This window comes from Triticum aestivum, chromosome 7B, assembly GCF_018294505.1.
Source record: "Triticum aestivum cultivar Chinese Spring chromosome 7B, IWGSC CS RefSeq v2.1, whole genome shotgun sequence".
NCBI lineage: Eukaryota > Viridiplantae > Streptophyta > Magnoliopsida > Poales > Poaceae > Triticum > Triticum aestivum.
Window position 1 is genome coordinate 213006199 of NC_057813.1, and position 14987 is coordinate 213021185.

Sequence of the window (14987 nt, forward strand, 5' to 3'; positions counted from 1 at the left end):
GTTTGTTCACAAGGAGATGATTCTGACTAAGGATAACTTGGCAAAGTGTAACTGGGAGGGTAGTCAATGATGTTGCTTTTGTAATCCAGATGAAACTATTAAAAACCTCTTTCTCGATTGTCAGCTGGCCAAATTATTATGGCGTTCAATTCATATAGTCTTTAATATGACCCCTCCAAATAGTATTCACATGTTATTTAGGACGTGGCTAAATGGAGTAGAGCCAAATACTGCGAGACATATTCGAATAGGAGTATGCGCATTACGTTGGGCTACATGGAACTGCAAAAATGATATGTTTTTTAACAGACAAACTCATATAATTTTTTTGCAGTTTATCTACAGGGCCCACTTTGTATCCGTCCCGCTTACAACCCATAATGTGATTAAGCCAACCAAGGCCCAAGATAAATTTTGGCATGTCAACGGCCATTATATAATTGAGCCAATCATGTGTCTGAGGTATATTTTGGCCTACTGTCGGCCCGTGAATTGTTCGGCACAATTCAAGCCCAATCTACTTTAAGCCTGTTAAAAGTTCATGGTATTTTCTGTCCCAACTAAGGCCCGTGGTTTACTCGGCCTATTAAAGGCCCGAAACCACTTTACATTTAGGCCTCCTAATGGCCCAATATGATTAGCGAGTTATGGGCCGGTCCGTTTGCGTAGCGTAATTTCTTTTTATATACCGCTGACGGACCGGTAACGTATTGGGCCGTTGAGCTCCATTGAAGCTTTCGACCTAAATTACAGCATAGTAACTAAGAAAAAACCTAAACTATACGATAAGAAAATTACGGCATATTACATTCACACGGCATCAAAGTTCGCCACAAGTGATAATAAAGCGCAACTAGACCACATATTACATACACTGGGCATCAAAGGTTGCCACCAGTGCAAATAAATGCGCCAATAAATAATATACAAAACCGACAACACATCAACACAGTCAAGAAACGTTAGCCCTGTCCCGTAGCTGCAGCGCAAGCAGCTGAACAAGATGATGAGACCTCAGTTTTTCTGAACATTAAATCCTCCAGCTCTAGCTTCTTAGCAATAAAGCACGCATGGATGTCCTTTGTGACCTTCCTTAGAGAATGGACTTCAAGTCGGAGAAGCTGAACCAAGTCTTTCCGCTTGAAGTTGAGGCTGAAGAAGTCAAACTGATTCAGCGAGCAACTTCACCGAGATTATGTCACAGCTACTGGTGAGTAGTTTGAACTCACTGTCTCCATCAAGACATGACCTTGGGGTCGTCTCTCTCTCTTCAAGATGGTTTTCCTTCTTTGCTGCAATATAAGTGATAGGTACCAGCAATGGGTTTGGCTCACTATCTTCCCTACAGTTTTGCCTGGCGTCAGAGATATTACTCTGAAAGATAAACAAGGAGACAGATAACGGATTTCACAATATATAAGCAATGATGGTCGTTGTGCTGCTAATTTCATACCATTTTATATTGACAAAATCAAGGATACAATTTAAAATAGTATTAACATAATATGCCATTGTCCGTATCATCGGCAAAATTAGTTAAGACAAAGCAGGAAATGAGATGATGCAAGCCTAGGAAGCTTGACCACACCACTAGATTAGAGATCTAGAACACAGGCATACATGCAGGGCTAAAGAAAATCATTGGATTTGTTCGAATTAATGTGGATGGTATGAATAATGAACATGTTTTTACAACTACTATTCGAAATGGCAGTTGTTGCGAACATGCAATCTGATGCAAACACCAAAGTAAACAACAGTGGAGGAAATGATACATATCCAAATCTATACTAGAACAAAGCTTGAAGGCTTGAGAAGGATAGACTTACCTTACAAGTTAATGTGGGCTCTACAAAGCCCTTCTTCATGTCGATGGAAGGATAATTCAAGAAATTTCCCAAAGAAACTTCTTCATAAGTGTTGCCTTTATTTTATATTTTGTAAAGAGTAAATATAAATCTAATGATATTGGAAGAAATAGACGATAATGAAGCTCAGATGCAGAGTGATGATGCATAATAAAATAGCTATCAATTAAGTACAACATTACAAGGCAAAAGGTACTGAAGAGGAATGCAGACCTCAACTTGTACAGTAGGATTGGCCTTATTAAACATTTTGGTAAGAGTAACTGTAGATCTAATAATTGATAGAGAATGGAGGGTATGACAGATAAGATGCAGAGTGATGCTAGACAATCAACTATCTCTCAATTTAAGTACAGTAATACTACCTCCGTCAGAATTACTTGTCGCTAAAATGGATATATCTAGCACTATTTTACTTCTAAATACATCCAATTGAGCAACTAAGTAATTGGTACTTAGAAGAGCAATCCAGAACTTCATAACCACTGATTTTATTCTACATTTATGTAAGAGTAAATATAAATCTTATAATTTCGAGCAAACTGAGGATAAGGAAGCTACATGCACAGTGATGCTACATAATCAAACAGCAATGAGTGTAAGTGTGGTGATAAAGGGTAAGAGGTACTGACAAGAGCAATGCAGTGCGCAGTATTGTTGTGAGATCCTTGTGGAGTAGGGGTATTGTGCTAGAGTTGGGACTGTGTTTTTTGGGGCTGGTGATGTGGCCACTAGAACTGGAGTGCTATCTGATTTATCAGGTATAAATGCCTTTTTCAAATACTTTGTTGGAACTCCTTTAGGATCTGCAATCACCCTCTTTCTTTTGGACATCTGTTACAAAAGAACAACATTTGGGTGAAAAAACATGATATGATGACACATGGAATAGGTACAGAAAATGAATAGGCATGGCATATTTTCATATATGATGTGTAAAGTGCACCAACAATTGGCCGGAGAGCGGTGTTTTTAGAAAACAATAATTTCGCTCCACCAGCAATACCGATGCGCAGCGGCCTCAATCGTTTCCTGATCCTTTCCGGTGTTGTTGCTACCGAGGCACAAACAATAATCTAGAATAGTATACTGTGCGAACATTAACCCATTGGAAAAATAAGTTCCCAACAAATTAATGTCCATTTTTACATCACGCCATCGGTAATAGTGCACCAACAATTGCCCGAAACAGTATCCCAACAATTGCCCGAAACAGTATCCGAGTAAATCCAAAACTGCTAAACGAAACAACAACCCAGATAAACCGAAACAGCAAACAGAAAACATTAACCCATCCAGACTATAAACCAAAATAATTACCGAATTATAGCCCAGAGCAATACACCCGAATAAACTGGAACAACAAAAACAGTAAGTCAACACTACGCATTCATGCGACCAGTAATCCAAAAGAAATGCCAAAAGAACCTAAAAACACTAAGACTCCTCCTCCCTCGACCAGGAATAGTAAACCTAGAGAAACGGAACAACACCCAAATAAACCAAAAACATTAGTCCACCCAAACTTTAAAGTGCACAATACCTAAATTGTAACCCAGAACAATACATTCGAATAAACCGGAACAACAAAAATAACAAAACAACATATGTTGTTTTCCTACTTATTTCAGTAAAATACAGACGAAATTGGTCACGGGCGCGGCGCGCGCTTCTTTGGTGCATGTATAGTATTGCTACATATGGATGAAAGGTGCCATACATGATGACAAACATGAAATTCTTGCTATATTAGGCAAGTACTGTTCTTTTAAAAACGCTTGTATTCACAAACAAATTGTTGCTACATTTCCGTTCACAACCCCATAATATCTGCATGACAAAAAATGCGCATACCTGGTTCATAAATCATCTATTATATATTAGCACATCACATTTTTGAATAACAAATAAACTCTTTGTATATATTCATGTCCTTCCAATAACACGCCATCTCTTAATCGTTGTATACCAAATAAGTTTTGTATTACTATTTCTTTCCTTTTGATAACATACTATCTCTGGCAAATTATGTTTTGATATTATTTCCCGCGGTAAATCCTTGCTTTGCATGAACACATGTACTACAAAAGTTTGGCTTTTCCATAAACAAAGACTCCATTACTGAGGTCACATTGCAGACAAACCATGAATATAAGTTTCAAGTTTGGGTTGATAACAATGAAGAAGGTCTTCTATTTTGATGGGGACATTCGGAAAAGACCTTGCTACCTGTTACTCATTGGAAGTCGGTACATAAATATTACTGGATATAACACAACCTGATCTTATTATCCATGTGGCCCTACCCGGCAAGATCCATCCATGATTCATCCAAGTTAGTTTTCTTTCAACTTCTTGCATGTTAATCATCACTCGGCAGTGTACCTGTTGTGCCCAGCTAATCACTATTTGTATTTAAAAATGACAGCAATTTCCTTTGTGGCTATGTTGCTACTTCTAACTTAATGAATGGTCAACACGCACTCTGTCTATTAAGGGTCAAATGTAACATTTGGCCCTGACGCTAGCCACCCATGTTATAATCAGGTTCAATTTGAGCCCAACCGATCACTAGTGTTTTCTGCGAAAAAACTAGACAAAACCATATGTACCAACGGGAAAAAAGATAAGCAGGTAATTTTTCGGAACCCTAACCGCAATTGTTGTAGTTTTTTGCTACTTACCCGTCATCTACATGTGAATCATAAATTTTGCACTTACTGAAATATGCATATTCGCCCTTGACCAGGTGGAAGGCCGAATTGAGGGGGACGTACCTCTTAGAACTTTTATTACTAAGTATTACAAAGAGCTTTTTGGACCTTCAGCCGAATCAAATTTTCAATTGGATGAATCCATTACTCATGACATTCCTCAAGTCACGGAAGCAGAAAATGAATTCCTAACCTCCCCGTTCTCTGAGGAAGAAATTCGAACTGTGGTGTTTCAAATGGAACACAACAAGGCTCCGGGTCCGGATGGCTTTCCCGCAGAGTTCTTTCAATGTTTTTGGGACGTCATTAAGGCAGACTTGGTTCATTTATTTAACCAACTGCATGCTGAAGACCTTGACATTTCTTGTTTAAACTTTGGGGAAATTATCCTTTTGCCTAAGATTAAGGAGGCTAGTCGTATTCAACAATAACGACCGATTTTCCTTTTGAATGTAAGTTTTAAAATCTTAAAATAGATTTTGAAAAAGCCTACGATAAGGTTAAGTGGTCCTTTTTGTTGCAAACTTTGCGCATGAAGGGGTTTTCACAAAAATGGTGTCGTTGGGTAGAGAACTTTGTCTCTGGAGGCAGTGTGGCCATAAAAGTTAATGATGACGTTGGCAACTATTTTCAGATAAGGAAGGGGCTTCGCTAAGGGGACCCCGCTTCTCCTATTTTGTTTAACATTGTGGCCGACATGCTAGCTACCCTTGTTGAGCGGGCTAAGTTGGATGGTCAAATTAGTGGTGTCATTCCACACTTGGTAGAAGATGGTCTATCTAGTCTACAATATGCGGATGACACTATTCTATTCATGAATCATGATCTAGATAAGGCAAGCAATCTCAAGTTGCTCTTATGTGCTTTTGAGGAACTTTCTGGTCTCAAAATTAATTTTCATAAGAGCGAACTTTTTTGCTTTGGCGATGCTGCAGAATCAGCACCTGAGTATGCTAAGATTTTTGGATGCCAGCTCGGGCAGTTTCCGATTCGATATCTGGGTATTCCCATACACCATCGGCGCTTAACTATCGCTGAGTGGAAGCATGTGGAAGAGAGACTTGAGAAACGCTTAGCCAGTTGGAAGGCCAAACTCTTGTCTTACGGGGACGATTGATCTTGATCAATTTAGTCCTAAGCAACATGGTTTTATATATGTTGTCATTCTCCCACCTACCGAAAGGGGTTCTCCAGCGACTAGACTACTTTAGATCCAGATTTTTTTTGGCAATGTGATAACGAATCCAAGAAATATCGACTGACTAGGTGGAGCGTATTATGCAGACCTAAAAGTCAAGGGGGGCTGGGAATCCAAGACCTTGAGATTAAAAACATTGCTCTTCTCAGCAAGTGGGTTTACAAACTACTCACTGAGAATGGAGTATGGCAGGAAATCATTCACAACAAGTATGTGGGATCCAATGCCATTTCTCAAGTTCATTGGAAACTTGGGGATTCGCATTTCTGGAGTGGTGTGATGAAGGCCAAGGAATTCTTTTTCCAATTTGGGACCTTCTCAGTTAGGGACGGTTCTCAGGTTCAATTCTGGGAAGACATCTGGCTAGGGAACAACCCACTAAAGGTGCAATATCCAAGCTTGTACAGGATTGTTAGACATAAATTCATCACGATCAAACAAGTTTTAGGACAAGAAAACCTTGATATTTTTTCTCGTAGGGACCTTTTTGGCCTTCGTCTGGCAGCACAGAATGAATTACTCACTCGCCTGGAGGACATTCAACTGTCAGGTGAGCCAGACATTTTTTGATGGAACTTGCATCAGAATGGCAAATTTTCAGTCAAATCCATGTATGATGCAATGGTTCATTGTGATGTTCCACATGATAACAGGAAATTGTGAAAGCTCAAAATCCCTCTAAGAGTGAAGATTTTCCTCTGTATTCTTAACAGAGGAGTCATCCTAACTAGAGATAATCTGGCACGAGAAACTGGCATGGTTCCAAGACATGTGTCTTTTGCCAACATGACGAGTCTATTAAACACTTGTTTTTTGAGTGCAAGTTCACTCGGGCAGTTTGGGTCATAGTTCAAGTAGTTTCGAATCTATACCCACCATGTAGTGCACGAAACATGTTCGGCAACTGGTTGCCGGGTATTGATAAACAATTTTCTGCACATATTCTTGTGGGAGCGGCGGCCTTATGCTGGGCACTGTGGCTTACCAGGAATGATGTGATTTTTAATAACAAATGTGTCTCATCTCCTATGCAGGTTATTCATGTGTGTACACGATGGCTCCGTACTTGGTCTATCCTGCAGAGTCCGGAGGACAGGGGCCTTTTTATGATGGCGTCTATACGGCTGGAGCGTTCGGCCAAGGAAGTTTTCTACCCCCATAGATGGCGGTGTGACCTACGGATAGGATCTGCCACTCCTTAGGCTGGACATGTTTTATTTGATTGGCATTGTATCAAATTATTTTTTGCTTTTAGGGTACTTTGTACTTTTTTGGCTGTGTGCATCTAGCTATGCAGAGGCCGGGCTTTCTTTCGATGCGATTGTATCACCTCGATATATCTATTCAATGAAATGTCTTTTATCGAAAAAAACGAACTGGTACTTTCAAGGATCTATTTGCATCATGAGTTTGTGACACAAATGCTGATAGGCTGCAGCATAGGTTATTTGAAGCATAAAGTAGTTGTGCATGGATGGTTATTCTTGTTGTAACACCCAGTTGGAAGCTATGCTTTATCTGAACTGATGGGTAAGACGGCATTTTTGTTCTTTGGATCTGCAAGGGTAGCACCTGGCATCTCTTTAAATACCTAAGATATCATTTATGTTGATGAAATGATTTAGTTATACTAAGTAGAATCTGTACCATGGATGTGAGAAATTGATGCCTTCGTTGCTCTCTTGTGGTACTTCTTACTGCCGCAAAGCCAAGTTTGCAGTTTACATCCCCCTGAAAGCAATGTCAGAGAACACCATAGAGTTGCGCCAAAATGGGATAGTTGAATGCTCTAGTTTGAGAATGATCCCCTTCAAAAATTTATTTTATTTGAGATTGGTCAATGTGGACTGGAATGGTCATATCATAGCCTGATGCCTCGTGGAAGTGGGTAGATAGAGCACGGGACATACATGTACAGGACACTGACTCAATGCTCTAGTGATCATTATATGTGTAAAATGAGGATTGGTTTAGACTGAAAAATAAGTTACCTTGTGTGAAATTAAGGCATACACACCTACGAGTGTTGTTTTATAGGCTCCTAGCAGCATTTTCACTTGTGCGTGTCACTTGGATTCTTACATAAGGTATTTCTTCTCTCTGAGGCCACCCCATCCATGGGAAATGCTAAAGCAATCTCACCAAGCAACTAACTCCATTTTTGAACCCTGCACGCCATTATATATTTGATGACGAACAGGATTGCATGCAACAAGTGACAAGGAAATCAAGAAGATCTCAAGACCATGGAGGCACCGAGAAATCACGGCGCGCCATGCTTGCTCCTTGTTCTGTTGGTACTAGCTGCCCAGTGGTGCAGCGTCTCGACGGCGAGCTGCAGCTTCACCATATCCAACTACTGCACCCACACCATCTGGCCGGGGACGATGGCCGGCGCGGGCACGCCGCAGCTGCCCACGACGGGGTTCAGGCTCGACCCGGGGCAGACCGTGCGGATCCCGGCGCCGGCTGGTTGGTCCGGCCGGATATGGGCGCGCACGGGGTGCAACTTCAGCACCGACGGCTCAGGCGCGGCCGCCGGCGCGGTCGCGTGCCAGACCGGCGACTGCGGTGGTGGACACATGGAGTGCGGCGGCACGGGCGGGAAGCCGCCAGCGACGCTCTTCGAGATCACGCTGGGGAAGGGCGGCCCCGCCGACCAGGACTTCTATGACGTGAGCCTCGTCGACGGGTACAACCTGCCCGTCGTCGCCGTCCCGCGGGCGCGGCAGGGCAGCTGCAATGCCACCGGCTGCGCCGCCGACCTCAACCTCTGTACGTGGCACGTAGCATCATTATGAAGTAGCTATGCATCCATGTTGTACAAGTGTATGCTCTGACACGTAAACAACCATGTTGTTGCAGCATGTCCCAAGGAGCTGCAGGTGGCCGGCGGCAATGGTGGCGGCGCAGTGGCATGCCAGAGCGCGTGCGAGGCGTTCACGCAGGACAAGTACTGCTGCAGCGGCGCCTACGCGACGCCGGACACGTGCAGCCCGACAGCCTACTCCTCCGTCTTCAAGTCGGCGTGCCCGCGGGCCTACAGCTACGCCTACGACGACGGTAGCAGCCTCTTCACCTGCAACGCCGTCGACTACACCATCGCTTTCTGCCTCCCTCCAGCCGGGTAATCAATCACTTCGACATGAAATGTGCTTCTGAATGAACTCGGTAGTTCGAACGAGCCAAACTTCAACATGATATGTACAGCTGAAATTTTGTGCTTTGAAATACTGGGAATTTGATGGATAACCCATGGTTACACTACAGGTTGAACATGCCTGCTGATGCTAACAGTGCTCCTCCTGCTGACAACAATGGTGGTGGAAGCGCCTACGTGCCGCCCACGACAGGCAACAGCGGTGCTGGAAGCATCTACCAGCCAACCCCTGCAGGTAACAATGGTGCTGGCAGTGCCTACCAGCCACCTCCAACAGGCAACAATGGCGTCGGAAGTGCCTACCAGACACCTCCGACTGGCACCAATGGCATCGGAAGCACCTACGAGACACCCTTGGCTAGCAGCAATGGCGTCGGAAGTGCCTTCCAGCCGCCCCTGACGGGCGACGACAATGGCGTGAGAAGCGCCTACCAGCCGGGGATGATCCAGTCGGCGGCGAGCACGCGATACGGTCAGCTATGGTTTCTGCTACCCGCAGCGCTCTTGTTCCTTAAATGATCATTCTCCATGAAAGGCCAGCCAGTGTTTCATGTCGAGCCGGCCTTCGAGCTTTCGAATACGTGAGGGATCGGATGATCTTAGGCGTGGAAGGAAGAAGAGGCTCGAAGCAGAGTACATCCAAGCATAGATCTTGTAGGAGTTTCTGACAGATTCACAGTAGTTGCAACTTGAAACCCTCCTGTATTCAGTAACTAGATGGTACTGGTGGTGCAAATAGGGGGAGATGTAAATATTGGCTTCTTTCATGCAGGCCAACAATGAAATCTACTAGTACAAATTGTATACTCATTAATTCCATTATTAATAAGGAAAAGTATGCTCTGTTTTTACGATTCATAGCTTATAGGAACTTTATAGCACTGTCGGGTGATAAATCTTCTCCTTTTCTGTAGTGTTAAGATAGTTTGAATTGAATAGCCCTATCTAATTCTCGAGAGAAATTTCTCATCCCAAGAAATCTGAGAATAAGAAAAGAAGAAAAAGAAGCAACTAAGGGACTCTTTGGATAGCAGAAAACTGAAAATGTGAGAAATAGAAAATAATGCATAACTGGAATGTCATGACTTATACTCCCTCCGTTCCCAAATATTTGTCTTTCTAGGCATTTCAAATGGACACAACATACGAATGTATGTAGACTTATTTTAGAGTGTAGATTCACTCATTTTGCTCCATATGTGGTCACTTGTTGAAATCTCTAGAAAGACAAATATTTAGGAGCGGAGGGAGTAGATTCGTACATGACTTGAAGCACAAGAATTTTTGCAATGATGCCTACGAATGGATCACTGGAAAATAACACAGGAATTTCAGAGAAATGGGGAGAGTAGAAAGAGACACAGACAAAATGTATTGGACGTCTCATATGAAAGAATGAATGAGATTTGAGCTCATGCCATACTGTATTTCCTATGGAATAGCGGTCACAGGATTGCTGGCCAGGCCAAAATCCAGCAACCACAATTCTATGATCCGAAGGGCTCTTATAGGGAAAGAAATCATAAGGATATATCCTCCGAAGAATCAATGGAAATCCAACAATCCAAAAAAGATTATGTAAAAAAGAATGGTCAGCTTGATTATATGATTTAACATTGTTATTACATGTAATGCAGTGTCATGAAGAAGGAGAAGGTACAACGATAGGAGCTGGACGCACTGATTTCTCTAATGGACAGCAGTCCCAGTTCCCATCCTTGTCCTGGGACAATGAGAAGTGCTTGGGCATCCACACCTCTCCCTTCTCATTCCTCTCCTTTTCAAGGCTCCTAGCCCTGCCCTCGACGTTCCGCTTCGCCTCGCTAGCCTTCTCCCAGTCCTTTGCCAGGATAGCCTCGCTGACTTCGCTCCAGACGACCGTCGACTCGGTAGATGACAAGCCCTGCCAAATTATCACCATCATTCATGAGTACTACCCCTGTGCTGCTTTGCAAGTTTCAGCCATGCTCAACTGAAAGTGTACTGACATGCCATATCATCAGTGATCACAACTACAGACAGTGTGAATTGTTTTATTTTTTGAATAAACAAGAAAATGCAATATATTTTCTTCTGAGTTACTAGAATTTCACCTCTTCTTCTTTAACCTCCGGTGTGACGAGGTTAGCGATGGAGAGGTTCGCGTCATAGAGAACCAAGACCTCCCCACTCTCAACATCCTTGAGCGAAACAGTCCTATCCCAGTAGCCATCGATCTCGAAGACGGTGTCCTGCGGGCTCGATGAATGGAACACCTTGCCCTTAACGCACCTCCCGTCACCTCCCATTCCCATGAAGGAGTTGCTTCTGTGGTAGCTCAATTCTGCCTCGAGCCCGGAGTCCTTGCAGACGATCCTGACGGTGCCGGACCACTCGACGGAGGGCCCAGGAAGCAGCCTGATGAGCAGGTTTGGACAGTCCATCTCGTATGTCTCGTTGAACTTTGGAAGCCTGACTTGCCTCTTGCCGTGCACCGTTGCCTCTATGCTAGCACCTTCAGTGAAGCAAGTGAAAGGGGTACAGGAGTTTATATAAGTTTGCAAATCCTTGCTTGAATAGCAACGTTATGCTGAAGCTTGGAATTTGTTGATCTGGTGGCCTACCATTAAATTTCGGCACTGGGTGTTGGCTCCAGACAAGCTCGACGTTTCCGCCGTCATCGGTAGCGTGAAGCGCCGAGACTGGGGGTTTATGAGACACCTGAAAATGTTAATGTCATATGACCATTTCTTCGAAAAGTAGTGTCATATATGATCATTCACGTTGTTGAAAAAGATTATGTGTTTTTCAGAAAATGAGTAATTTTTGAAAAGTTGGGTTGCCTGCTCAAGAAGGACATGGAGTGACCCTCTGGAGACATGGTGCGTCTCTCCGAGGACCGGGTTGTAGGGCGCGAAACCGAAGATGGGCGGCCTCGTCGTCGAGATGCTCCATGCGACGATCGCCGTGAAGCGCTCGAGGCTGTCCTTGCCTTTGCCGCATCTGCTCAGGTAGTCATCTCCGTCGCAGTAGACTATTTCCCCGTACAACTGGAGCTGCGATTTTGGCAGGTTGAACGTAGCAGGCAGCTGGAAATGATCAGGCTCGTCAGTCATTTCATCAGTGAAGTAGTAGTGTGCTTAAAATCTTGCGTGAAATAGTAATGCGGCAACGGTGAACATATATCTTTTTTTAGGGAAGCAGCAGGACTATGCTGTGTATTTTTATATATTAATTTTCGAATAAATGATACAAAAGAGTAGTGTTCAACGAATAAAACAATAAGATAACAAAACAACATGTGGCACATTTAAAGTGTAGATATTTTTCTTACAAAATTAAGATTGTGAAGTGCACCTATTAGACTTTCATGAATTTAATCTGGGAGCTAACCGACAATTTAGTGTCCCTGGAAAAGGACTAACCAAATCATAAGTAGGTGTGATCTCCACACCACTAACTAACCCCTAATAAGCTTATCTTGGCACATAAAGTGACATGACTCAATCACTCTAATTCTTAAACCATGAGAGAAGCTTCCATGTTTAATCATATAGAGTACAGTCCAAGCTTTGGGGCCCCATTTGGTTTGTTTCAAATCCGCGGGAATTCATTGAACTTGTTTTTGCTGCCTAGCTGAACCCCACCTACTCCAATCTCCCATAAGCAAATCAACCTGCCCTGATTAAGTGATTATTATAGTACAGTACCAGCCCCCTGAATTATGCCGGATTCAGGGTAGTACCTGTGGTGCTCCTAACCTCGGAGTAAGTAAAGTAGCAAGTGAATTCAAATTTGGCTCTCGAGATGGGAGTCTCACATCACACACGAGAGTGAACAGTAGTGGTGCTTGTTTGTTTTTACCTGGAAGTGCGAGAGATCGGCCCCCGGCCTGACGTTCCCGAAGAGGCTGAGCACCCGCTGCACGAGGTTCGCCGGCTGGAGCTCCGCCGCGAGGCCCCCTTCCAGCGACAGCGGCGCGGTGAGCACCGCCGCCGAGGCCCTGGCCGTGGCCGTGGCCGTGTCTGCCGCCGATGCGTCGACCTCCGACTCAACCTGCATCCAGTCAGTTACTAATACAGTCAGATACATATGGGCTCCAATTATGATGTTCTGGTGCTAACTGAATGGTAGTGGAAACCGAGACATGGCGGATCGCTCGCCGTCGTCGCCGTCGCCCCATGTAGGATCTTGCTTGTTGCATTCAGGTTTCGTTTCCTTGGAGGGGAGGCTCCAAGAAAAGTCCGGTCCAATCGAGTTGGCCGATGAACGGGAACGAAAACGAAATCGAGTTGGTCTGGGAGATGGTTTCCCTCCACCGCTCTCATGTGTCCATCTGCCGTCGAATATGTAGTAGCTAGGTGTGTGTTTGTACTAAATAATAAAGTGGGGAAGAGGTCAGTGCCGGCTGAAGGTGCTGCTGCTGTTGGCCGGCCAGCCGAAAGCTGGAGCTATCTATGTGTGTCTTTGCGTCGCGTTTACATGGGAGTGCACGCCCCCGACGCGGCTATGAAAAGGAAACGGAACGCGGACTCCATTTCGTGGGTGCCTCTTCCTCTTTCTTCGTCGCAAAGAAAAGGAAAGGTGGCCTCTCCGATAGCCGTCTGTTACATCACGAGGACTAAAACGCACGAGGTTATCAAAGATTATTGCCCGTGCCGAAAGAAATCTTATCCGACGTCACAGATTTAGGTCGATCGCCCAGTGTTGATTTTGCCGGCACAGGTTAAAAATTCACCTTCTCAAAATCCAAAATCGTCCAAAATTGTTTTGTTTCCGAAATTAAAAACCAGCGGCGTCTATGACTTTTTTGTTCTGTTTTCCGAAAGGAAAACGGATAATCACCTTTACCGCCCAGCAAGTAGTCGTACATGTGGAAGCGCACAGGTGAAAAGGTGAATGCGGAAGGGGGAAATTGGCGAGACGGGACAGAAAGGCCCACAGAACGGCGGGCGGGCCAGAGGCGAAAGCACGGGCGATATTCGCTACCCTGACGTGGACGCAGGCCACACGACCTGACGCTCGAAGCGCCGCCCCCCAATCTTCGATCGAGAGAATCTCCTGCTCTCCTCGCCACCGCCCGGCCATGCGTATGCCGCCGGCCGTCCGACGGTGATCACGGAACTTGCTAAAAGAAGAAAGGCCAAGCTTGCGAGAACGTCCAATTGATCGAGAAGAGGGCGTACCATGGTTGGTTCGCGTGAGCTCCAATCCCCGACGCGAGCTCTCCTTGATTCGATCCTCTCCCCGGCCTTGGCCTGCGGATTGCGGGTTTGCTGTCCCTCGATCCTCTCGTTTTCGAGCTGGGTATGGTGGCTGCGTGGGCGGGCGACGGGGGGTGGGTTGGAATGGAATCCTCGATATGGGCGGGCGGGCGGGGAAGAAGCAAGCAGATCGCTGGATTGACCTCCTTCCTCTCTTTTTTAGCAGGAGGCTCTCCTTTTTTTGAGGCCGCGTGCGTGCGGTGTTCGCCTTCCTTCCTTGAGGCAGAGGCAGGTGCGGGCCTCTGTCTGAGCCGTTGCTGGCGGCGGCCGCGCGCGGTGACGTCGGCCTCGCCGTGTCCCGTCGGCGTGCGCGTGTGAACGCTTCTCGGCACGGGCCAAAACGTTTCCGCCTTTCCGGGCCTGTGCAATCGCGAGTAAAGCGCGCACGGCTGCCCGCCTAATTTGGGAAGATGTGGACTCTGTTTCTTCCTTCGCAGATCGCACAGTGCTGGAGCGTGGTTCAATCGGCGGTGGACTTCACGTCCTTCGCTGAATCGCTGGCAATCCAACACGATTTGCTTTCCGACTGCTAGAGCAACTCCGACCCAAACGGACACCAATTTTATCCGTTTTTTATCCGTTTGAGTCGCCCGTCCGCGCGTTCGTGTCCGCTTTTTCATTTGGGTCTGCAAGTGCGCCCAACGGTAGCCAGACCCATTTTTCACATGTCCGCCCTGACATTTCCTGAAACACGTAGCAAGCAGGGTAGGGGAGCTCGCAGCGCGCAGGAGGCCGACGGGCGATCTCGAACCCCACAGCGGGGGCGGCACGTCGAGCGCCACGAGCATGGCGCGGCGCGGCGAG

At 45.3% G+C, this 14987-nt stretch overlaps 2 protein-coding genes across 4 annotated transcripts; one reads left to right on the top strand and one right to left on the bottom strand.

The window, feature by feature from the left end:
* The first annotated feature begins 7903 nt into the window (after positions 1-7903).
* LOC123159945 (thaumatin-like protein 1b) lies at positions 7904-9775 on the top strand. Its single transcript, XM_044577753.1, has 3 exons — positions 7904-8555; positions 8646-8907; positions 9051-9775. Exons 1-3 carry the CDS (start codon positions 8027-8029, stop codon positions 9457-9459), a joined length of 1200 nt encoding a protein of 399 aa, XP_044433688.1. The 5' UTR covers positions 7904-8026; the 3' UTR covers positions 9460-9775.
* A 744-nt stretch (positions 9776-10519) lies between these two features.
* LOC123160347 (oxysterol-binding protein-related protein 4C) lies at positions 10520-14329 on the bottom strand. Of its 3 annotated transcripts, none has more exons than XM_044578157.1 (6): positions 14106-14329; positions 12784-12975; positions 11763-12008; positions 11544-11640; positions 11034-11434; positions 10520-10843 (listed from the first exon to the last, which is right to left on the bottom strand). In XM_044578157.1, exons 1-6 carry the CDS (start codon positions 14106-14108, stop codon positions 10580-10582), a joined length of 1203 nt encoding a protein of 400 aa, XP_044434092.1. In that variant the 5' UTR covers positions 14109-14329; the 3' UTR covers positions 10520-10579. The 3 variants fall into 3 exon arrangements, with proteins under 3 accessions (XP_044434092.1, XP_044434090.1, XP_044434091.1); XM_044578155.1 differs by lacking the exon at positions 14106-14329 and adding an exon at positions 13061-13436; XM_044578156.1 differs by lacking the exon at positions 14106-14329 and adding an exon at positions 13067-13433.
* Positions 14330-14987: the final 658 nt, after the last annotated feature.

Coding starts and splice junctions, on each gene's coding strand:
- LOC123159945 (XM_044577753.1), top strand. CDS start 8,027: ATGGAGGCACCGAGAAATCACGGCGCGCCATGCTTGCTCCTTGTTCTG. Junction 8,556..8,645: donor CGCCGCCGACCTCAACCTCT/GTACGTGGCACG, acceptor ATGTTGTTGCAG/CATGTCCCAAGGAGCTGCAG. Junction 8,908..9,050: donor TTCTGCCTCCCTCCAGCCGG/GTAATCAATCAC, acceptor GTTACACTACAG/GTTGAACATGCCTGCTGATG.
- LOC123160347 (XM_044578155.1), bottom strand. CDS start 13,123: ATGCAACAAGCAAGATCCTACATGGGGCGACGGCGACGACGGCGAGCG. Junction 12,976..13,060: donor GAGCGATCCGCCATGTCTCG/GTTTCCACTACC, acceptor GACTGGATGCAG/GTTGAGTCGGAGGTCGACGC. Junction 11,435..11,543: donor CCCAGTGCCGAAATTTAATG/GTAGGCCACCAG, acceptor GCTTCACTGAAG/GTGCTAGCATAGAGGCAACG.